The sequence below is a fragment of the Mirounga angustirostris genome, unplaced genomic scaffold (genome assembly GCF_029215605.1).
Source record: "Mirounga angustirostris isolate CCGP_5_RB_7025 unplaced genomic scaffold, mMirAng1.0.hap1 SCAF_3, whole genome shotgun sequence".
Classification (NCBI taxonomy): Eukaryota; Metazoa; Chordata; class Mammalia; order Carnivora; family Phocidae; genus Mirounga; species Mirounga angustirostris.
The window spans coordinates 156,991,725-157,015,472 of record NW_026991711.1 but is presented as its reverse complement, the minus strand read 5'-3'; the positions used below and the strand labels follow the sequence as shown (position 1 = coordinate 157,015,472).

General features: G+C 33.9%; 1 protein-coding gene across 2 annotated transcripts in view; it reads left to right on the top strand.

Moving 5' to 3' along the window:
* Positions 1 to 19,208, top strand: part of STK17B (serine/threonine kinase 17b) — a 31,380-nt gene extending 12,172 nt beyond the window's left edge. For both annotated transcript variants that reach the window (XM_045868318.3, XM_064586844.1), the window contains exons 3-8: positions 2,993 to 3,205; positions 8,674 to 8,818; positions 10,670 to 10,796; positions 12,861 to 12,909; positions 14,079 to 14,258; positions 15,961 to 19,208. In XM_045868318.3, coding sequence (XP_045724274.1) covers positions 2,993 to 3,205; positions 8,674 to 8,818; positions 10,670 to 10,796; positions 12,861 to 12,909; positions 14,079 to 14,258; positions 15,961 to 16,243 — 997 coding nt within the window. In that variant the 3' untranslated portion in view covers positions 16,244 to 19,208. The remainder of the gene's footprint in view (positions 1 to 2,992; positions 3,206 to 8,673; positions 8,819 to 10,669; positions 10,797 to 12,860; positions 12,910 to 14,078; positions 14,259 to 15,960) is intronic.
* The last annotated feature ends 4,540 nt before the right edge of the window (positions 19,209 to 23,748 follow it).

Here is a 23,748-nt window from a genome sequence, read left to right as displayed (position 1 = left end):
GTGAATTACAAAGTTCTTTGTAAATCAAGTTGATTTTTCTGAATCACCTGTTTTTTTTTAATTCATTTTAAGATGTTAGTATTTAAGAATTTATTTTCCTTTAGCAGACTAAAAGAAAATATGTAAAAGTTAACAGTTCATTTTAGACTATTCTCAAAAAACTTTGCATTGTTCCTGTTTTTTAACATGTTGGGCAAGTTTTTTTTCCACCCCTCCCCCAACCGAGGCAAGGTTCCTTAGGACTTCTTGTGGTTAGAAGGGTGAGGCAGATGCAGAAATAAACGTAGCTTCCTTTGTGGCTTACCCTCCCCCACCCTTCACATTTTATTGTCTATTCTAGAATGCAGAACACTAACTACTAGACCTTTTCACTGCTGGGAAATCTAGTCAGTTTTGCATTTTTAGGGTATGAATTAAGTATTATTGTTAAGGGTTTTTAATTTTCTTAAATGTTTCTGTTAAATTTGATACAGGAACATAATGTATAAAAGATTATTTTTCATACTTCTAAACCACAATTAGCATTTTAGAATGGGAAACAAATACTTTTTTCTTCCTAAGTCATCTGATAATTATGGTAATTAACAGTATATAAATGAATATATATGTAAAATGTTATTGGAATCTTAAAAAAGCTTTAAAAATATAAATGCTTTAAGCACAGGACGCAAAATAAGACAGTATATGGTATTGTAGTAGGTGCATAACTCTTGCATTCATTCAACAGGTATTTCAGTTCCTGTTACGTGTTACCAAAGCGTAGATTTTATAATAACTGTAGTAATTAGGACAGACAGGATCTCTGCCCTCATGGGGCTTTTACTTAGTCGTAAATACTGACAGATAAATAATTACCAATATCATTTGGTCACCTTTGTACTAGATTAATGAGTTCTGTACTTGTTTTAAGAAAGCCTTGTAAGAATACATGAAAGAATTTAGATAAAAAGGTGTTACTAGTTAATTTTGCTCGTTGTTCCTGAGAAAATTCTGGCTTGCCAATTGTAAAATTACAGCAGAATTTAATTGTCACAATTGGTAGTATAAACTTTTTTTTTACAGATGCACAATTGTCTTGGCTAACTAGTGTCTGTTTACTAAGTTTTACAAGGTGAATTTCTTCATAAAACTCAAAATTTCCTTTCTGTTTTAGACACGTTTTCACTTCTAAATCTAAGTGAGAATTGGCAGAAGTGAGTTGTACTTCTTAAAAAAAAAAAACTATCTTAAAGGAAGGAATTGTTTTGTAGTGGTTAGAAGAGAAAGCTAGGAATTCACATTCCATAGTTCAATTCTTGGCACTACGATTCCATATATGACCTTTCAGGAATCATTTAATCTTAGTCTGATTCAATTTATCCAGTATAAAATCTATAAACATGGGTGGCTTGAATACAAAGTAGAGACTGATGACCTTTTTGTGTGCTCATTGAAATGCATTGATCTGCATTGCTTTTGCGTACAGTGAAAAAGTATCTTATAGTTTAAGTTAGACATTTCAGATCTTAAAGGAAAGGTCTTCCTAAGAATCAGGTTTGTGCATGCAAATTTATTGAGTTGATGTAGTTTTGATAAATGTAGAAGAGTCAAATTATAGCTTGGTCACCTTTTTTTTTGGTATTAGCTATACTTTTTCAGCTTGGTTTCCAGTGCTTTTCACTGGCACCGATATTGAAGAAATTTGGAAAATAAAGAGTAGGAATCTTTGTCATCCTGACCCTTGAGAATAGCAAGTAAAATACAATCAGGCAATTTATTTTGTCCCCTACCCCCACCCCAAATACCAAGTTTTCCTTGCCAAGCACCTGATATTCTGTGTTAGAAGTCGAATTGGGGAAAGAAGAGTTGTGGAACAAAAGTTCTTCTCTAAAGACCCTTTATTTATACCTCATTTGTTAGTATCTATAAAGTAATTTGAGCCTTAAGATACAGGTTCTTAATTTTAGATCCCTTGGACTCAGGTTTAGAAGGTTTATAGATGGGCTTTGAAATCTGAAAACCCTCTGGAATTGTATGTAAAGCTTTCTATTTAAGGGTATGTGTACATTTTTCTGGGTAGGCAGTCAGTAGCCTTTATTAGTTTCTTAAAGTAGTCTTACTCAAAATAGCTTTAGGTCTTTGGGGAAACTAGATTTTAGGCAAATATAGGCTTAGAGTACACATTTTGCCTGTGTCTTTTTAAGTTTTGGCTGAGATGCTAAGCACTTCTATTGGAAAGAGCTAAACACATACTTATTCCTAAAACGATAAACATGACCTTAATAGGTAGCTGTTGATAACTATTAATTTTCTTAGTTGATCGTGAAGTTATCTCTGGATACTCTCCATAGGACACATATACCTTTGATATCTGTTACAGGCTTGCAATATTAAGAGATTTACTGGTAAAACAACTGCTAAATTAATGATAGAAAACTTCAAAGATTGTCAAAAGTGGTGTTGAAAGGCAAAGTGATTACACTAATAAAATTAAATGTCAAATACTCATTTTTGCATTCATTTTAATTTTTTGTTTTAGAAGGAAGCTATTTTGATTAGAGAGTTAGTGTGCTACTCTATTAAGGGTACAGTCTTTGGAAATAGACCAAGATATATATACTCTCTGGTGTCTGCAAAATGGAATATCACTTACTATATAGGATTATTACAATATTTAAACCCAAAAATTTATATCAAGAGTATGGCATGGAGTTAGTATGAAGATGAGATCTCCCCCTACAATGATGATGTATTATATTAATAGTGATAAACAAATATAATTCTGTCTTATCCTGTTATTACATTTGCCATTTTCATTTTTATGTGATAGTACTATAAATTTTATAAAAGTACATGTAGTATTTGATTCAGTTAAGAGAACATAGATAAGTTCCTGATAGCATAGTTGTTTGAAAGGATTAACTCTTAAGTTCAAGTTATAACTGTGTCTGTATTATACTAATATTGTTCTTTATGCAAACATTAAAATTGATTGTCCTCATTTTTCCCCCAGAGGAAAATTTGCTGTGGTTAGACAGTGTATATCAAAATCTACTGGCCAAGAATATGCTGCAAAATTTCTAAAAAAGAGAAGAAGAGGGCAGGATTGTCGAGCAGAGATTCTACATGAAATTGCCATACTTGAATTGGCAAAGTCTTGTCCTCATGTAATTAATCTTCATGAAGTCTATGAAAATGCCAGTGAAATCATTTTGATACTGGAATAGTAAGTATACACTTTAATAAATTTAAGTAAATTTATTGTACTTATTTTAATTGGTGGGATAAGGTGACTTGAAATATCAAGAACAGGAGTGATGAAAGTATGACAAGAACTTGTAAAGATTTCTGTTGATAAAATATTAGAAAGACATAGTGTATATTCGAATATTTTCACACACAAAAACTAATTAAACCACACACACACAAAATGAATGACAACACAACATTTGGGGGATGTGGTAAAATAAGTAAACTTTCATTGCTTTATAGGATAGAAAGTTGATGAGTTTTTGTGCAAAACTATCTGATGGATAAATAGAATTGAAATCATTTACATATTTTATCCATCTATTTGAAAAACACATCCAAGGAAATGACTCATGGAGAGTAGAAGGGTGAATTTGCATGAAGGTGAAGGTATGCCTACCACATTGTTTTTTTTTTTTAAAGACTTTATTTATTTATTTGACAGAGAGAGACACAGCGAGAGAGGGAACACAAGCAGGGAGAGTGGGAGAGGGAGAAGCAGGCTTCCTGCGGAGCAGGGAGCCTGATGCAGGGCTTGATCCCAGGACCTGGGATCATGACCTGAGCCGAAGGCAGACGCTTAACGACTGAGCCACCCAGGAGCCCCTGCCTACCACATTGTTTCTTGAAGAAACACATTTATTTAGTATTGTGTAACATGTGAAAAACTGTTTGGAATTATAGCAATAAGAAATAAAATGTATCTCTTCTCACAAGTCATTGAAAAGCTGAAAACACCCAAATATTCAACATTTCATCAGGTTAAGCATGAGGAGGGGGTAGAGCATGGTTAAGCCAACTGGCTTGTTAACCAGTATATTCACATGTGACTCTAAAATAGTACTTTTATTGAGTGACAGTCTGACACATTTATTGTATGTATGTAAAATGTGTTTGAATATCTGCAATGGTTGGAAGAGATTAGCTAAATTTATGTTCAGTATGCTTTAAGCTCTGATAGTTTTTTATAAAAGAAATCTATTTCATAATAAACTAAAGAAATTAAGTATTCATTTTAGAAAAAATACATTATAAATATAATAATCCTTTTTAGTGGTTAAACTGCATCATTGCTTTTTTGAATTTAAAAGTATATTAGCCTAATTTTAGTATTCAGTTATTTTAAGGATGAAGAGGTTTATTTATATATTTATAAAAAATCAATATATTTTTGTACCAGGAAATTTGATTGCCTGGAATCAGCTTCTAAATATGAAAATGCTTATTTTGCAAAATGTTAAACTGACCAATAGTTCATTTAAAAATGAATACTATTTACATTTCCCATAATACCAACATACCAATTAAGGTATATTATAGCACCTTCAAAATAAATTAGAATTGTAGAAATACCCACAGTACTACCAACATGACTTCATTTTTCATACATTTTGTGATTGATCGGATTCTTCACCTAACCTTTAAAAAATTAGCTACTTGTATGACACTGCATGTTTGAAGTATGTGAAAATTAGCTAACATTTTTCAAACACAGTAATGGAATACTAGTTTTGGAGGGTAAATAAATAGGAGCATTGACTACTTTTCATAAAATTTTCTTTGGGGGGTTTATCTAAATAGCAGCAACAAGATATATCAAAACATTTTGACACATTTAACGGTTGGACCTTGTCCATACTCCGAACATTGATTCAGGCACCCTACCCAGTAAACTGAATTCTGTAAGGGCAGGACTGTACCTCATGGCTGAAGTGTAGCAAGCACTCAATAAATGTGTAGATGGATTAAAACAATTTCTTACTAGAACAACTAAGACCTACTAAAATTTATTACTAGAACTTTTGTTTAATTACCGTTCCTATCATTTTCGGGGTGGCATTGTCACATCAGATAATCTCAAAGGTAAAAATTTGGTCAGACAGGCTTAGTTGTTTTATATGGTGAAAACAAAACAGTGGGATCTTTTACTCTAATAAACAATTACCAATCTGATCCCCTCCTCAAACCATCCTACATACTTTTCTTCTTTGACTTTTTTATTACAAAATTTCAAATCTACAGAGAAGGTGAAAGAACAATACAATTGACATACTCTTTCGTTTGATTTACCAATTGTTGACATTTTACCACATGTACTGAACCATTTGAAAGAGGGTATATACACATAGGTTTGCATGACAGTGTAATTATACTAAAGTACTATTATCACACACACACACAACATATATACAAATACATAAGCAAATGAATGCAAACGCTCCCAAGTTTCTAAGTTTGTTGGTTGATGTCCCATCAGGGGGCAAATTCTTCTAACAGAGAAGAGATATACCTGAATATACCTTCCAACGCAATGATAATGATATAGGTGTCTTTCTGACTATAGAGGCATTTTTTTCTTCTCACTAGTCACTGCTCTTGGGTGGCTTGTTTTAACAAAGCATCTGCCTGTCTACTACTCACTGCTTCCATTTATGCTTCTAGTTTCTGCTAACTTCTGCCGTCTGCTTCTTGTGTTATCTGTTCTTTCCTCCTCTTAGCTCCCCATTTTCCATTTCCCATAGCTCTACCTACATCCCTCTTTTATGGGAAAAATGGCAATCCTACAAAAGACATTGGTCAGCTTGCCAAACTGAAAAGAAGAGACAATCTGATTAGCTGGCAATCATAATAATTGTTTCATTTTGTTATTGAAACAGACAAAAGCCCTTAGGATACTTTTCCTGGTTACAAAAGTAATACCTATGTATTGTGTTAAATTTAGAGGATGTAGAAGATAGAAATCATATGTAAATTGTGGTAACTTTTATGGCATATTCCTATATTTTAGAATTATTCTTATTTTTTGGTCTGTGTCTATGTACCTTTAGAAACAAAATTTTGAGTTTGGGAGTACTCTATTGTAACTCTCTTTTTTCACTTAAGAATATGTTGTGTGCATTTTTATATGCATAATATAATGTTTCTAAAAATGAATTTTAATTTAGCAAAGACTTTTTAAATTGCCTTTAAAAATCAGAGTTCAGTAAGAAGCTCCCAAATTCAGAAAAGCTAGATGTTCGCTAGGCTTGGAATTAAAATTTGTTGACTCATTATTATAATAGTTAATATTTACTGAATATTTACCATGTGTCAGACACTGTGATAAATATTTATAGATCTGCTTTGATCTCTAAAACATCTATTATGTCCAATAATTTATATGGTTTATCTAATTTAATTCTTAAAACAATCCAGTGAAGCAGGAGCTGTTGTTATTCATCATGTATCATTGTGTTACAGTAAAGGAAACAGAGGCAACATTTTGTCCCAATTTATGCAGCTAGTTAGCAGCAGAGCCATAATGGAACCCAGGCAGTCTTGAATTTCAGTAGGTACCCCTATAAGCAAACTGCTGTTTTATCTCTTATGTCCTAGGCACCAGGGAGTGCTTCACATTCTTTTTCTTAGTTTGTTTTCTTATATTTTTTGAATTTTTGAATTAATGGAGGGTTCTGGTTGTTGAATTAAATTTGGTGAATGTGAGCTACATGGACTGAATTTTGTATTGGCAGAGAGGAGAAGACCGCATTTGTGAGCAGCTCAAATTAGTCACTGGCTTCTTAAAAACCATCATTCCTGCCTGTTCTAGTCCTTCAGTCATTCTACTCCATCTCACTTTTACACCCTGGATTTTCATATCTTAATAGTGGTTGTAAATCCATATTTTATACAGTTTTCTTATATTTCAAATTATTTTGTCTAGTTTCTTATCAAATAATTCTTGTTGAGCACAGGACTCATTCTAAGAATCTAAAGCATCATCTCTTCATTTTCTTACTTTATGATTGCATTAGTAATATTATCTGCAATATCTTTGCAGGAATATTTAGACCACTTTCTGTTTTAAGAGGATTTGTTTCATTAAAAAATGTAACCAGAAAGGGAAGGAGTGAGGGTGTCATTGGCAATCTGGCCTGGGAAGTCCCTCTTCCCTCAGGAGACCTTGAGCAGGGCTGTGACAAGTAAACATCTGACCTGCAGACCAAGGGACTACCAAGGGCAGTCTATATATAACTATTCATAAAGATTAATTTATTTTGTAGGTGAGCATGAATTTTTAATATTGTCTTCCTATATGTTATTTTCAAGTTTGGTTCTATAAGTTTTATAGCAAACTAACTTTTTAATATTCAGATTGTCTTTACCGTGATACCTTGGGACAGGTATTAGTTTTTTATGAATTTTCTTGGAGTTTCAGGAGTTAGGGGAAGTTGAAGTGTCAGTATAATTGGAGTTTTCACAAGTATTCCTTACCAGCTGTCCCACACAGTTTTCTCTGGAATATGGTAAAGTGCAAAGCAGCAAATCTCTGCATCCTCTAACTGGCACAGATTGGTAGAGATGGCTTAGTTATACGTTATATCTGCAATGTAAAGGGTCAGTCCTGTGACTTTCAGTGTAGGACTGAAATTTACCATCATTATTTTTTCTTCTTCTAGTCCTAATACATATGACACGCTTCTTCCTCTTGACAACCAATGAGACTTCTGCATTTCAGTTTCAGCCACTCTGAAGAATGACTGCCTATTCATTCATTCATTCAACACTTTTACTGAACACTTTCTACATGCCAGACACTGTCCTACTTTACCATATAAAATATGCTTTACTTGGGATATTCTTAAACATACCTTATAAATTTATTGAATAACCACCTAGATTTTTTTTGCATTTTTTAGATTTAGCCCTCAAAAAAAAAAAAAATCTATTGAATTCAGTGATTTTGATTCAGTTTTACAGATGGGGAAAGCCAAATAAGTGACTGATCCTAAGCTATATTGCTGGTAAATAACAGATTCGGGATTTATATTTATATTGTTTGATTCCAAACCTAGGGACTTCTTTCTATGCCTTTGTCAACATTCTTTAGATTTTCAGTTCTTTTAAAAAAATTAATAAAAGATTTGTGAAGCTGCAATACAGGATATTGGTTAAGAATGCAGATTTTCACCCATATCATACTGCTTCAGATTCTGGTTCCCCGTTTACCATGTGACCTTGTACAAGTAGCTTAACCTCTTTGTACTTGTTTCTTTATCAGTAAAATGGAAATAATAACTACCTACCCACATGGTTGTCATGAGAATCAAAAGAGATGATATTTATATCTATATATAAATGAATAAAATGAGCAGAGTTCAGAGTATTAGCTATTATTTTTATTGCATTGTTAAAGCAGACTATAATATTCTTGAATTGTAAAGCAATTTAGTTTTATTTATTATACAAGTATTGGTACTCAAAATTTGAAATATTCTTGTCATTTACTTTCTTCCTTAAAGATCTCTCTCACCCTCCCCTCCCCCAATTTCTTAAGTATATGTATCGATATAGAGAGACTAAAGTTTAGATAGCTTTGTCTTTTATTTAACAGTTACACAGTATTTAAAAGTTGTCATTTTTAGGTCAATGATTTTTCAAGTTTCTATTTGAATTTCATTTCAGTGCTGCAGGTGGAGAAATTTTCAACTTGTGTTTACCTGAGCTGGCTGAAATGGTTTCTGAAAATGACATTATCAGACTCATTAAACAAATACTTGAAGGAGTTTGTTATCTACATCAGAATAACATTGTTCACCTTGATTTAAAGGTAATGTAACATGATTTTATGTAACACAACATCTTTGTTCCTTCTGCTCTTGGGATGCATAATTGCAAGCTGGTATTGGTAGGAAGCAACAGTCAGATCATGCCCCTCTGTACTGCAGTGGTGCAGTCTTTGTTTACCCGTGTGCTACAGGGACTGAATTTTGTATTGGCAGAGAGGAGAAGACCGCATGTATGAGCAGCTCAAATTAATCACTGGGTTCTTAAAAACCATCATTCCTCCATGTTCTAATCCTTCAGTCATTCTACTCCATCTCACTCTTACACACTGGATTTTCTCATCTTGTAAAATGGTCCTACCTCTAAATACTTTAGTCTGATCTCCATCTCTGAAGATAACCTCTCCTAGGCCTCATTTCTTTGCTCCCATTATATTCATTCATCTTTACCTTGAGACTTTTAGTCTTTTGGTTCTTCTTTTTTTTTGCGCCCCCCCCCCCCCCCCCGAGCATTCAGGCCACTTACTCCTCAAGCCCTGAAATACCACTTTAGCCTCTTATATTATTATCCTTTCTCCGTATCCTTCCTCCACAGCCATCCAAAATTTCAATCACTCTGTCTCTCATTTTTGAACATTGGACTCTTCTCTTTCTCTACACTTTCTCTGTTGCATGATCCTTTGTCCTTTCCTATCACTTTCACAATAATGATGATTTCCAGTTCTCTTACCTATAGCCCAGGCTTCTCTCCTAAACTCCAAATTATTTTCTCCAACTGTAGATTAGATACCATTGGGATATCTTGTAGAAACTTTAAAATGTACATGTCTCAAACTAGACTTACTTTTTCTCTTTATCTTATCCCATTTTTCAAAAGAAAAAGAAAATCTGTTCATCTCTGTGGGTTCCCCCCATGGAGGAGGGGTAGTACTTACTATCTAATAGCCCTGCCATGTCCCTTACAAATAAGATATTTGAAAAATAACAATATCATTAATATCAGGATAATCATGCCCCCACAAACTTCCTGTTGGGTTTTTTTTCCTGCTAAGGACAAACTAGTCATGTGTATTATGTAACACCACGCAGCATTTGCAGTCAGGGATGGCAAATAAACTTGGCTTTATATATCCTAAAGCCTGTGATTGACAATAGATCTAATTACCCTTGCCTCCTCTTCTTTAATCTCTCTGTGATTTAATAATAAACAAGCATGGGTTTTCCCAAAGCTAGATTTATGATTCTTCTCGCAGACTTTGGGAGCAGCACCTTGGCAGCTATATGGGTTATGACAGTGGCAGGGAGTTTTGTAATTGACCTCAGGCCTTTGCTTTGTAAAGCAAAGTCACATAGTTCTGGGAAGCAATGGCTGAAACCTTCCATACATCCGTATCTCTTATTGTCTAAGCTAAAAACCTGGCAACAGTCAGACCCAGAACCATCATACTCACTGGACCATTTTCTGTTTCTGGAAATGTATACTTTTTTATTCCTTCATTCCTTCTTTCATGCTGTTCCCTAGAGTGCCTTTCTAACTGACATACTCCTATTTATCCTATAAGGTTCAGCTTAAATATCATCTCTACAGTAAAAGCTTCTTAAACTTTATAATAGGCAGAATTAAATAGTCTTTATTACTGAGTATATCTCATAGTCAATTAATCAATCCAAATATTCATCTAACTTTTTTGTCCAAACTAAGAATCGTCTGAGTATATTTTTAACTTTATTTATCATTGAGTGTAAAGCATTTCCTAAATAAGTAGTTCAGCAGATGTTTGGTGAATGACTCAATGAAATGGGTAATAGCTAAACACTTAATTTACCTCCAATCTGAGACTAGTATTCTTTTATTGTTGTATATTACTTACCATTTCTTATTATGCTTTATTTAGCCACAGAATATATTATTGAGCAGCATATACCCTCTTGGAGATATAAAAATTGTAGATTTTGGAATGTCTCGAAAAATAGGGAATGCTTGTGAACTTCGGGAAATCATGGGAACGCCAGAATACTTAGGTAAGAATTTCTTTTTATTTTCTACACCATTTTGAAATTTTTTTTTTTTTAAGGTTTTATTTATTTGCGAGAGAGAGAATGAGAGACAGAGAGCATGAGAGGGAGGAGAGTCAGAGGGAGAAGCAGACTCCCTGCCGAGCAGGGAGCCTGATGTGGGACTCGATCCCAGGACTCCAGGATCATGACCTGAGCCGAAGGTAGTCGCTTAACCAACTGAGCCACCCAGGCGCCCCAACCATTTTGAAATTTATCAACTAAATGATACCTGTATAAAACTATATTTTAGAGCATGTAATTCCAGGATATATTTAGTTCAGGTATTTTAATGCATTGAAATTTGGTTATGACACATCTAAATGTGAACTTTAGCATACATAGGATTATTGAGACATTCACAACAATTCATAGGACATTGGTCATATAAGTCCAAAAGTTAATGTTTGTGTGTAAAAGCTTTGTACATAAAGAAGAATGGGTAAAGGGGAAATTAGGGAACAGGAGAAAAAAGAGGAAAACAGAGAGTCACGTGGTCCATTATTGCCTTTGAAGCCTGGCTGTTGGCTAGAGTGCCAACATTTCTACTTCTGTCCTGGTCCCAACTCTGAAACTGTTTACAATATACATTATCTTCAGTTTTGCAAGAATTGTTAGCAGGACTGCTTGCTCTTCGTTGCTGCTGTGTTAAAAATGTGAGGATTGTAAAAGGAGGATTTTGAAGAAAAAAGATGCCAAAAAGATCCTATGATTAGATAATACAGGGATATTGTACTATATCAACGAATTAGATGATGCAGATGAAAAAAATTTTAAGTTCTATAAAGCAGCACATAAGTTTAAAGTATTTTAGGGGTGCCTAGGTGGCTCATTCGGTTAAGTGTCTGCCTTCGGCTCAGGTCATGATCCCAGGACCCTGGGATCGAGCCCTGTGTCGGGTTCCCTGCTCAGCAGAGAGCCTGCTTCTCCCTCTCCCTCTGCCTGCCACTCTGCCTCCTTGTGCTCTCTCTCTCTCTGTCAAATAAAGAAATAAAATCATAAAAAAAAGAAGTATCTTAAGTTATAGTAAGAATCTTTTTACGCTTTTTTGTTGTTGCTCATATTGATATCCCCATGTGAGCATTGAAAAGATACAACTAAACAGAACAGGTGCTTCTCAGCAAGACGGCTGAATTTCCTGAAATGAAAACAAAGCAAATTATTAACTTTTGAATGCTAATGGGGGCTATAATGTTCTAGAATAAATGATTGTAATTATAGATAACACAGCTCACAGAAGTGTGTGTCAGGTTGTAGATTGTGTGACAGACAGAAACTGACAAATATATATGACTCAAAGTCTTCATTAATAAAAACATTAGGCTGTAGGAAACAATTTCTCTTTGGAGAAATTATGAAACTGCTGTGAAATAACAAAGTTATTATTCAAGCATAAATTCTAATTTGGACTCTACTAATTTGAAATTTGTGATAATGTTTACAAAATATAGAAAATTTATTTTGCACTTAAAAAACTGGTGGGGAAGGAAAAGGGGGGAAACTAATTGCATAGGAATTTAGGTTTTTGATAGTTTAAGAGGGATATTTAATCTACTTGAAAATTTAAAGCACTTCTAGAAAGCATAATTTGTTCATTATGTTATTATAAATACATATGATTCTCTTTACCCTGAAAAGAAAAACTTAAATTAGTATAATAAAATAACACAAGCTAACTCTTAACATAGAGTAATAAAACTAAAATTTTTAAAAGGATTCTAGTGTCTAAAATTTTACTTCATAATTATTTTTCCTAAGATTGATCTTAATAAAAAAACCCCAAAAAACCCTACATAGCTACTGGTTACTCCAAGAATATTATTTGTGCTTTCGAACCATCTGGTTATACAATTTGCTCAACATTAGATATGTTTAAATGTCTAATCACAGGGTAATTAATACTATGCTAAATTTCTATTAATTTGATGTTACTAGGTCTTTAAAATTAAAACCAGTTTTAATTTATTATAAAATAATTTTCATGTTTTTAAATTTGTCAGTACTGAATTTGAATTTTATTTTTGCTTTCAGCTCCAGAAATCCTGAACTATGATCCTATTACCACAGCAACAGATATGTGGTAAGATTTTGCTAGTTACCTAAATGCTTTTATTATGTGCTGGGTAGTATATATCCTAGGGTTCTTTGATTCCAAATGTAAATAATAAGGCTTTCTATAAAAGGTTTTTTTTCAAGTATGATTACTATGCCACAAGAAGACATTTACTTGTCCATTCTTTTTAAGTAATACTTTGGCTGTGAGCCAAAGGTACAGAAATAAATAGGAAAATCCCTTTCCTGAAGGAATAAAAAACCAAAATAGTTGTAGTACTGTCCGTCGTGTTCTGTAATAAGGTAAAATACTTAATGAGCATGGAGGAAGCAGCAGACAAGCACCAGATGTAAGAATCTGATCTAGGTCTGGAAGAACTAGGAAGGTATTTGCTACGCAGAAAAATGAGGTCAGGTTCATGCAAAAGTTTAGTTTTATTTGTGGTATCTCTAGGGTATTGTGAGTTTTTGTCACAAGCAAAATGATATTTTGAATATCAGATATCATAGGGAATAAAACTGGAATTCCTACTGGAACTTTAGTTGGGACCACAATGGGGGCTGACTCCACAGACCACGTGGAAGAGTTTAGACTTATTCTCTGTGTTCCATGTAACTGTAGTTGGCTTGCCAAGGAAAAATGTCCTTGGCTAAATAAGTGGGAAACATGTACTGTATGTGTTGTATTTTTCTGGCACCTGAGTACCAGACTTGTCATTAATATATTTAAGTCTGAAAAGTTTTGCAATGAAAAAAATCTGCCTGCCCAACTTTGTGCTTTGCCAAACTTGCTGACTCTATTTGCACAGAACTCCTGTTTATGTCTCACAGATCATTACTGTGTCATTGACACCATTTAGGAAATGCTGCCCTTCGAGCAGCTTTGTGTACTCAATAACAGGTGTCTGAGTGAAGGGCAGACTATAGATATCAGGATATGTATTTTATACATTATATTTATAATTATGTAACACACATGCATTCCCCTCATGTTCTTTTTCTGTGAGACAGACTTTGAGATAACACAGTTATTTTAGTTTTAATAATATAGGAAGTTTGAAAAGCAATTTAAGTCTGTAGATTAACTGTACAAGTTTTGAGGACAAGAATATGTTGAGTATCAGTTTTACTTTATATAAATGTTTTCAGATTAACATGCGTTTTAAGTTCCCCTCTTGTCCCTTATTTGTTTTTCAGGAATATTGGCATAATAGCATATATGTTGTTAACTCATACATCTCCATTTGTGGGAGAAGATAATCAAGAAACATACCTCAATATTTCTCAAGTTAATGTAGATTATTCAGAAGAAATTTTTTCATCAGTTTCACAGCTGGCCACAGACTTTATCCAGAGGCTTTTAGTAAAAAATCCAGAGTAAGTTATAACATTAATTTGTTTAAGTGCTGTTACAAAATGGATAACATATGTCTATTGAGAAAAGATACATTCTAAAACAGTATACAGTTATTAGAAATATGCTCTCAAGTTTCAGATAAAATGGGAAGAGAGGTGGTGTAAGAGATCATTACATAACAAATTGGTAACTTCAAACATAGAAAATAGATAAAACATACAACAGGAAATTTTGGATTAAAGAGAAGATTTGGGTTATTTCTCTCTCAACCTGCTACTAAACCCTGAAATTCCCTACAATAATTACAAATAGGTTTACAATACACATGGCTGGCTATGATAGGCTTTGTTATGAATAATTTATAGACAAGTAATTATAGTTATGTGGTAAGTATAAATTACTGATTGTCAGATCTTTAAGGGTCAGATGCTCTTTGACCACCTGCAAAAAAAGGAACTTGAAACTATCGCTTAGGACTCAGGTTTCTCATTGGCAACTTCAGAGCAGGAAAAGAAAAGCTGACCTCCCTTTTCTTTACTCAGATCAGCCCCATTTACTTTAAAATGGCCTGGCTATACTTAATGCAGAAGCTGTGATATAGTGCCTTGGGCTTGGATCCTGGTTTTGTTACTTGTCAGGTCTTTTATCTCTGACAATTACTTAATCTCCTGGAGGACTCAGTTTCTTATCTGTTTAAGGAAAAAGAACTCACAGGTTTGTTAATTATTCTATTGGCTTAATGCAAGTCCAAACAAATTCTCACTGGCCATATTTTGGACATGAATGGTTATTTAGTAGTGGTAGTAAAAATACTTCTGATTATAAGCAGTTTTCATTTTCATTTTTACTTAGATTCTAAAATTTCTAAAATGAGCACATTCATTTTCTTATAAAAAAATGAACATAATTTCTAAAATGAACACATTAATTTTTTGGTAATCAGAAAACAATGAAATTAAAATGATCATAAAAAATGAATTTAAGGGACACCTGGGTGGCTCAGTCAGTTAAGTGTCTGCCTTTGGCGCAGGTCATGATCCAGGATTGAGTCCCGCATCTCGCTCCTTGCTCGGCGGGGAGCCTGCTTCTCCCTCTGCCTCCCACTTCCCCTTCTTGTGTTCTATCTCTGACAAATAAAATCTTTAAAAAAATGAAGTCAAAGCCTAAGAAAGCATATGTTCTAATAGAAATGGTGGTTGTGTTAAGGTTGGAGTTCTGACTATAAATAGATATTTTCTTAACTTTTGACATACTGTGATATTTGACCATATTATTTTCAAAAGAGAAAACAAAATGTAAAAATTCAAAATATTGGATAAACAGCATTCAAGAGCAGACTTTATTTTCAAGATTTAACAGTATTGCTTTTAAGAACACAAAATAATAATAAAGATTATAAAATATATGTATTTTTTTCAGAGTTTTTATACCCAAGAGCTTTTATAATTTTACTAATTTTTATTTGTGAGGCTAACATATGTTCTCAAGCTTTTTGACTAGATAGTATCATCCATAAGCTCCATGATAAAATGAATTTCCAGCACATGTCAGTATTAAAGAAACTCTAGGTACTCCAGTCTTTGTATTGTTATTCTCTTCTGTACTATGAGTATGTGTTATTTTCATAATAAATTAAGAAAATAAGTCTATTGTATATCAAACTGCAGGCATTTCCAGCTTGATTTTTAGTTCTAAATTTTCACTTGATGCTTTCTTTCAAAGGAAAAGACCAACAGCAGAAATCTGCCTGTCTCATTCTTGGCTACAGCAGTGGGACTTTGGAAGCTTATTTCACCCTGAAGAAACTTGCAGTTCCTCTCAAAGTCAAGATCATTCATTAAGGTCCTCTGAAGACAAAACTTCTAAATCCTCTTGTAATGGAACTTGTAGTGATCGAGAAGACAAAGAGAATATTCCAGAGGATAGCAGCGTGGTTTCTAAAAGATTTCGCTTTGATAATTCATTGCCCAATCCCCATGAACTTGTTTCAGATTTGCTGTGTTAGCACTTTTCTCTTTGAGTTATTTGGACTGAATTTGGAATTTGGAATCTACTCCAATGTGAGGTTGTAGTTTGTAGCTTCATTTATGGCTTGTTTATATTGTAAATGCACTTTTGCATAGGAGAGTTTAGGGAAGTGTTTTGATGCTACATTACTAGCTACCAGTATAATTTCATTTCCTGTTCTGAGATCCTAACTGCAGAGAAGAAATATTTAAATATATGACAAAAGATAAAGTTGTGCATGTGAGTTTACATGTTAGGGAAATAATTCAAGTTCAGATGGGTTTTTCAAAATGTTTTACAGATAAGGAAAACAGTGATTTGGGTTATGTTATGGTTGAAATAAACTGAACAAAATGAAGACATTTGAATTTAATAGGTTCTCTAAGCTAAGTCCTTATACCATGCCTCTATTGACAAAATTTTGGTAGGATAATAGTGTCAAGTTTAAGAAGACTATGTCCTATTTTATAGGTGCTCAAGGGATTTTTTACATTTGAAAATATTTCAATCACAAATATTTTGAAACTGCCTACAATTTCCAGGATATATGGTCTGCTATATGAGACAGGTCCTTTAACCAGAGCAAAGAGGGAGTTAGAAACCTGATTAGGAATACTCTATACGAGTTGGAGCAGAAAAAAGAGCAGTGTGGCATCATTTTTTAACTCAAATGTCTTTTGCCCTCTCTCAACGTTCTTCAGATTTAATAAGGTCTGAAAGATGGAGAATTAGATGGTACACAAGTGTAGAGGATTTTCATCTTCCAGAATTTCTGGAGTAGAAGAGACTTAAATAAAACTGAATGTGCTCTATTTTGGGTGGCCAAACATATTTATTATTTGAGTATAGGACAAAATGCTGCCTGATTTTGGCAACTTAGAGAATTTTAGATGTTTTCTGAGTCTTAGGATATAAGCCAGTCATTCAGAGTTCTAAAAGTGTGCATAAAAAAATATCACAGCCCAGTAAGACTATTAACTCAGGGCCAGAGTCTGTGACAGCAAGGTGAACGTGATCATAAAACCTGATGACATCACGCTCTTCTCAAGTGCTTTTATAGAATTCCAGTGAGTGACGAGGCTCAGCAGAAGGCAATCTGCCAGGTGGCCTTTAATGGTCTTTTGCTGGGACCAATCTAAGTAAGATTCGAAGGTCAGCAGAGTGGCTGATGACTGTTTTGCTAATAGAGGGAAATTTACTTTTTTGGTTATCTTTGATGACTTTGCACCTGGTTACTATTAAAGATTCATGTTAGGATCATTGTAACCTCATTACCATGTTACTACATTAAAAGAAATTATATTTTGACCAAAAAAAATTCTTGAGTTCCCCCCTTGAATTATATATTACTCTAAACCTTTAACTTTCTGAAATCTGGTAAAATTCCAAATAACTTAAAACTGTTTTTAATAGCCATCTGTTCACTTTATTTGGCTGAGTGGCGACTTCCTTTTAAATCTTCAGCATTTCTTAAAGGAAAAGTTATTTCTACTTGTGTGTGCATATGTGTATATGTATAGGCTATGTATTTATGTATAGATAGATAAAATATAGTCTTTAGACAACCTTCTCTTAGAGATTCTTTGCTCTACTATATTGTGTTCAACTCAGGTGCCAAAGGAGCTCTCTTCTTAGGACATGTAAATATACATTTAAATTCTTTAAGAAGTAGTTTGTTGTTCAATAAACTAGCCATTGCAGAAGCTACATTGGGCTCTTGTATATCTAAAACTGAGTTTTTTCTAAATTGTTGATTGTCCATTTATTTGCCTTCCATATTAAGCTAATGCAGGTAAAGCTTGGTAAGCCATTGGTGGAAGAGGATTTTTACAAAAGATCATATTTTATTTTTAAATTTCTAGAGGAATTATGCCATAGTAAAAATTAAAAATAAAGAAATGTTTGAATTTGAAATTATAAGCTAATTCTTAAAAAATATTTTATACCAGTTTTCTTTTAGTCTGAGGAATCTTAAAATAGTTCATATGCTGCCCCTTAGTTAACAGAATACACAAAGTTGTAAATTTCCATACCTTTTTCCCTAACAATTTTTATTGTAAAAAAGTAACAAGTAGTTGCACAAACAGTATAAAAATTCAGTTTTTTCATAAAAGTGAATTTAAATATTTTCACTGTTTGAAATGTGAAAATTAAACCAGTATTTAGAGAGAACTCAACAAATGACTCAATTCTTTTTCTCTCAAGATTGAAAACAAGCATCTATCAAAAGTAGGTGATATACCTCATTAAAGTAGGAATTTTAGCCCCTCTGAGGTGAACCAGATGTCTTAACACTTAAACACATCTGAAAATTAATGTTAAATTGTGATGAGTTTATAAAGTTTAATAACTTTGCTTTTTGGATAGATAGGATTAAAAAATAAAGTATAGACGACAGTTACAATTGTCATTTTAATTTTTTTCTCCACAGTCAACTCTGAGCAGTAAAATTATAGTGGCACTTTAAGGATATAAGCAGTGTGTGTTCTGTAGTCTGTAATGAGATAAGGCACCTGTGCCAGACTGTATATCAATACATTGCTTCCTTTAAAGCAAGTTGTTTAAAAAAAAGTCAACTGATTAATGATATAATTGATTTTCATCCTGGCACAAGTTATTTCTTTCGTTTGGGATGGGTTGCTAATAGCTGACGGACCATACTTGGAATAGCCTTGCTCTAAGCAGCATTTATAAATTGATATTTTATAACTGTTTACATTTCTTCTGTTTATTTTTGAATTTCCATTTTTATATCTGTCTTAAAAACTTGTCTTTATTCATTGTTGTGTAAACAACTGTACTTCAATTTCAAATTGTATTAAAATTAAGTTATCTGACCTCCAATTTGGAGAAATAGTATAAATTTATAATTTTATGAGTTTAAAGAATTTTAAATTCTAATTGTAAATTTCACACAAATTACAACTGCCCCCATCTTTCATTAAATAATCATGTTGCTTAAACATGTTGACTGACATTATTATGAATACCCCAGTAAAAAAAAAAAAAAAACATATCAATTTAATGATCCTTTTGGTTAAAAATTAAAAAGCATTTTTTTACATCTGTGATTGTCTTTTGCTTTAAAGTATTTCTAAGTTTGTTTTTCTTAAAAGCAAACCTCCTTGCCTGAAGGTTCTAGCCTTGACACGTCATCTTTGAACTCCCTTTTCAGTACATATCTGTTTATTAGATCCTGTCTATTAAAAAGCCACATAAATTTGAAAACAAGTCTGTTCTCTGATAATGCTAGATATTTTCAGAAAATGTCAGTGAATGGCAGTGTACTATCTGTTGCATAAGGATGAATAAGGGATTTTTATTTACCCAGAAATGGGTGAACTGTTTCTGTTGGGTTTTTTTGTTTTTGTTTTTGTTTATAGTTTAAATAAATTGAATTTTTTAAAAAGATGAATAAGGGATTCTTTAAGAAATTTATAATCTGTTTATGGACTAATCAGTCCACATAACATACTCTGGTTATGTTCTATAAAGTTCCCACAAACAGTGAATACTCAAACATTGCTAGAGGAAATACAGGGTTAGGTTCCTACAAGGTTCTGTTTATAACATTTTTGCCAACTAATCAATGCATAACCTTGTTTTATGCAGTTTCTGTTTAAAGGGATCTTATTTAATATATATTGTTGATTCATTAACATTGACCTCACACCAACAGCACCATTAACTCATGCCTGAATGAAGCTTATCTAAAAATACATTTTTTCTCATAAGGCACATTACAGCCCTGTGCATAGGAACATAACTACACAGCAATTCAAAATTACGATTTGGGGCCATTTTAAACACAGAAGTCATTAACAAAAAGCACAAAAATGCAGAAAACATGACACTAAATAGACCACAAAATGGACATTTGTCTTACAGTATGAGAGCTAAAACAAGACAGAGCACTGTTTACCCACACATCCCAACTGGATATCTCTAGGTGTCATTCTAAAAATTTTGTTTTCTTACTGCACGTCTTCCAATAGTCATTATTTTTTTAAAACTTTTTAAAATTTATTTAAACAATCTCTACACCCAGTGTGGGGCTCAAACTCATGACCCTGAAATCAAGAGTCACATGCTCTTTTGACTGAACCAGCGAGGTGCTCCCTAATAGTCATTAATTTCTATCAATAATATCTTTTTATATATCATAGTTATTTTCTCTTAAAAATAACTCCTATACATTCATCTAGATTTAGATTGTTTATATCACCTAGAAAGAGGTCTGCACACCTTTTCTATAAAGGGCCAATTATTAAATATTGTAGGCTTTGCAGGCCAGTGTTTCATCACAACTACTCAATTTTGCTTTTAGAGCATGAAAACAGTCATAAGCAATACACAAACAAATGGGTGAGCCAATCAAACTTTATTTATAAAAACAGATGATGAGCTACATTTAGTTTGTTTTGACCCCAATCTAGATTATCACATTAATTCTCTTAGCTCTAACATGATTAAAAGGGGAGGAGAGCCAGAAAGACACAGGGAAGTGAGCCTCATCTGCATTCACTTTGTCTAGCAAGCAGATGTCCAAGAGGAAGAAGACTTGAGTAGTCATTGGATATGTGATTTTACTAGAATGGTGAGTTTGCAACTAGTTGAGAAAATAGAAAGTAGAGGCCACAGGTATATACTGGTCTTCCAAGAAATCTAGGGGAAAAGGAGAACTATAGTTTGAAGAGTGTTTTTTAAAAACATTTTTTAAAATGGGGAAGACTTGAAAAAATTAATAGGCAAAGGAGAGAAGTCCACATGGAGGCAACAGTTGAAATGCGTAAGAGCACAAGATGATTAATGATAGAAAATGCCAGAGAAAGTGATGAGATCACAAGCACAAAGGCAGAGGTCACCTTTGGCTAGAATAAAGAAAATGTCTCCCAACAGAAAAAATGAAAAAGAAAGTGGGTGACAACAAAGGTGTGAAGTGAGGGGACAATCTGTTTCTCCTAAGAAGACTGCAGCTAGTGGTCTGCTGAGAGTAAAGGAAGTAGAGGTGGGTGTGGTGGGAAGAGTAAAAATTTGACACAAGGTGAGGACAGAGGTGGTCAACAATGTTGGTCAAATGAGTGGAGTTTATAACCAATCAGGAGAGACAGATATTAAACACCAAAGATCGTAATTTGTGATTAGTTTATTATGTGTAGTGTGTAGCCAAATAATTCTTATAATACTAATTTATCATTTCTGCCTATATCTTTTGCTTTTATATCAGGAGACTTTCTTTGCATCAGGGAGATATATAGTAGCACTCAAAAGAAAAAAAAAACCCTGTTCCATTGGGGCTTTTATTTATAAAGACTTAAATCTGCTGAGAAAAATAGAGTTTGAAAAGAGTGGGAAAGTCTCAGAAGGCAACAAGAAGGAAAATCTATAGGTCTTGGAGCAATACGAAACTTGCCCAGTTCCCTGTGCACATTGAGTGTTGTGGGACTCTGTAGAGAATGGCCCAACAGCAGCAATGTGGCCTCTAGGGCTAAGGTAGAACCAAAAAGGCTGTGTGGGGTAAACATTGTCTCTGGAACGAGCATGGCAGGGAGGGAGAAGATAGCATTGAGCCTGAGAAGAGGTTCTCATGTGGGTATCATTAGAGTATATTCTTTTACTTTGGCCAACATCCTCATGAACAGAATGCACTTACTAGAAAAACAACAGTAGGTTTCATACAATTGGTTCTAACTATCCCTTGGTGGAAGCTGAAAGCATGTAGCTACAATGCAAGTCTCTAAAAGTAATTCTACCATTGTTGAAGAAACCATAGGTTGGCTAACTCACCAGCCATAGCCCGTTTCTTTCTCTGTTGCTTACCTCCATTACAGAAACTATCCAGCTCACTTAGGCAAGGGATGAAGTGGAAGTCTGCTGGGTGGCTTCTGAAATGCTTTGGTTTCTGGATGAAAACAAGAAATGCTGACAGCCCCAACCTCTCGACCATCTTGGATGAGAGCTGTTTCCACCATTTTGTAATTATGAATGAAGGGACAAGGGAATCCTGGAGATCCTGGCCCTGACATTATTGTTCCACTGAAGCCACGGATGTAATAGGAGTAGTCACTTCCTTTTCAACTTTTCAGTTTGTGCTTTTTATAAATGTCCTATTTGGTTAAGCTACTCTCTTTGGATTTTCTGTTATTTGCAGCTGAAAGCATTTTAATTGACACATTCAATGTTTTCCAAACTAACATTCCTTGTAATGTTATTAGGTAGGTGGCAAAGAAAGAAGGCACATATACCCAACTGGGTTTTAGAAACACCATGTTCAACAGTGTTAAACCTGCATTTTTACTGCAAGATTCCTTGGAGGCTTTAATTTATGCTGGGAATCTCCAAGTGAGGAACCTAGTGTGTAGTGTGTACTATAATTACTTTGTTCATGCTAACATCTCTCTGGATGGTATCCATGGACCACTTACACTGTACTAGATGCTAAATAAATGTAATCCAAGTATCTCAAGAGATCTGGCTTATCCCAAAATAAAATTCAAGTTACTTTGTAAGAATCAGCTCTTGTATTGGAGAAGAGACTGAGAAGGACAGACTCCTAATTTTTTATTTAAGTGAGACCATTTTCAGTATCCCTTTTTGTAGTACTCTAAGCTTCACACCTCTATGAGCAATCACCTTTAGGTTCTGATACAACACACTCTTGATTTTCATGAGCTCTCAATATTTTGATGATGTTTCCTTGATAGAAAGTCAATGGCATGGCTTTTTGCTGGAGACTCAGCTTGGCTATGCCCTGGCTTCCAGCATGAGCAGACTGCATTCTCACTGCTCCTTCATCTCTATCCGTTCATTTGTGTATGTTCCACACCTAAAAGCAAAGGCCTTGTATTAGGTTTCTCCCCAGAAACCTAATAGGATATATATGGATATGTAGACATATTTAAGAGGAGATTTATTATAGGAAATGGCTCACATGACTATGGAGACTGACAAGTTCCATGATCTTCTGTCTGTAAGCTAGAGAAACAGGAAAGGTAGTGCTGTAAATCCTAGCCCAAATTTGAAGGCCAGAAAACCAGAAGGGTCAATGTCGAGGGCAGAAGAAGATGAATATCCTCGATCAAGAAAAGAGAGAGAAAATTCCCTTCCTGTGCCTTTTTTTCTATTCAGGTCCTCAACTAATTGGATGATGCCCACCTGCATTGGTAAGGGTGATCTTTACCGAGTCTATCAATTCAAATGCTAATCTCTTTCAGAAACCCCCTCCAGACACACCGAGCAATAATGTTTGCCCACCTATCTGGGCTTCCCTCAGCCCTATCAAGTTGATACCATGAAATTAAGTATCATGGGCCTTTCCCTATCTTCTGGCTTCTTCCTTATTTATCAAGGCTTTCCTATAAGAATAGAGAAGTTCTAACATTTTCCCTCAACATAGTTTCCTCACTACACACACACACACACACACACAATGTCTATCTTTTTATATGGAAAAGTAGAAGTTTTAATTATAGGAAACAAATAAATCTTCCACTTTACTGAAAT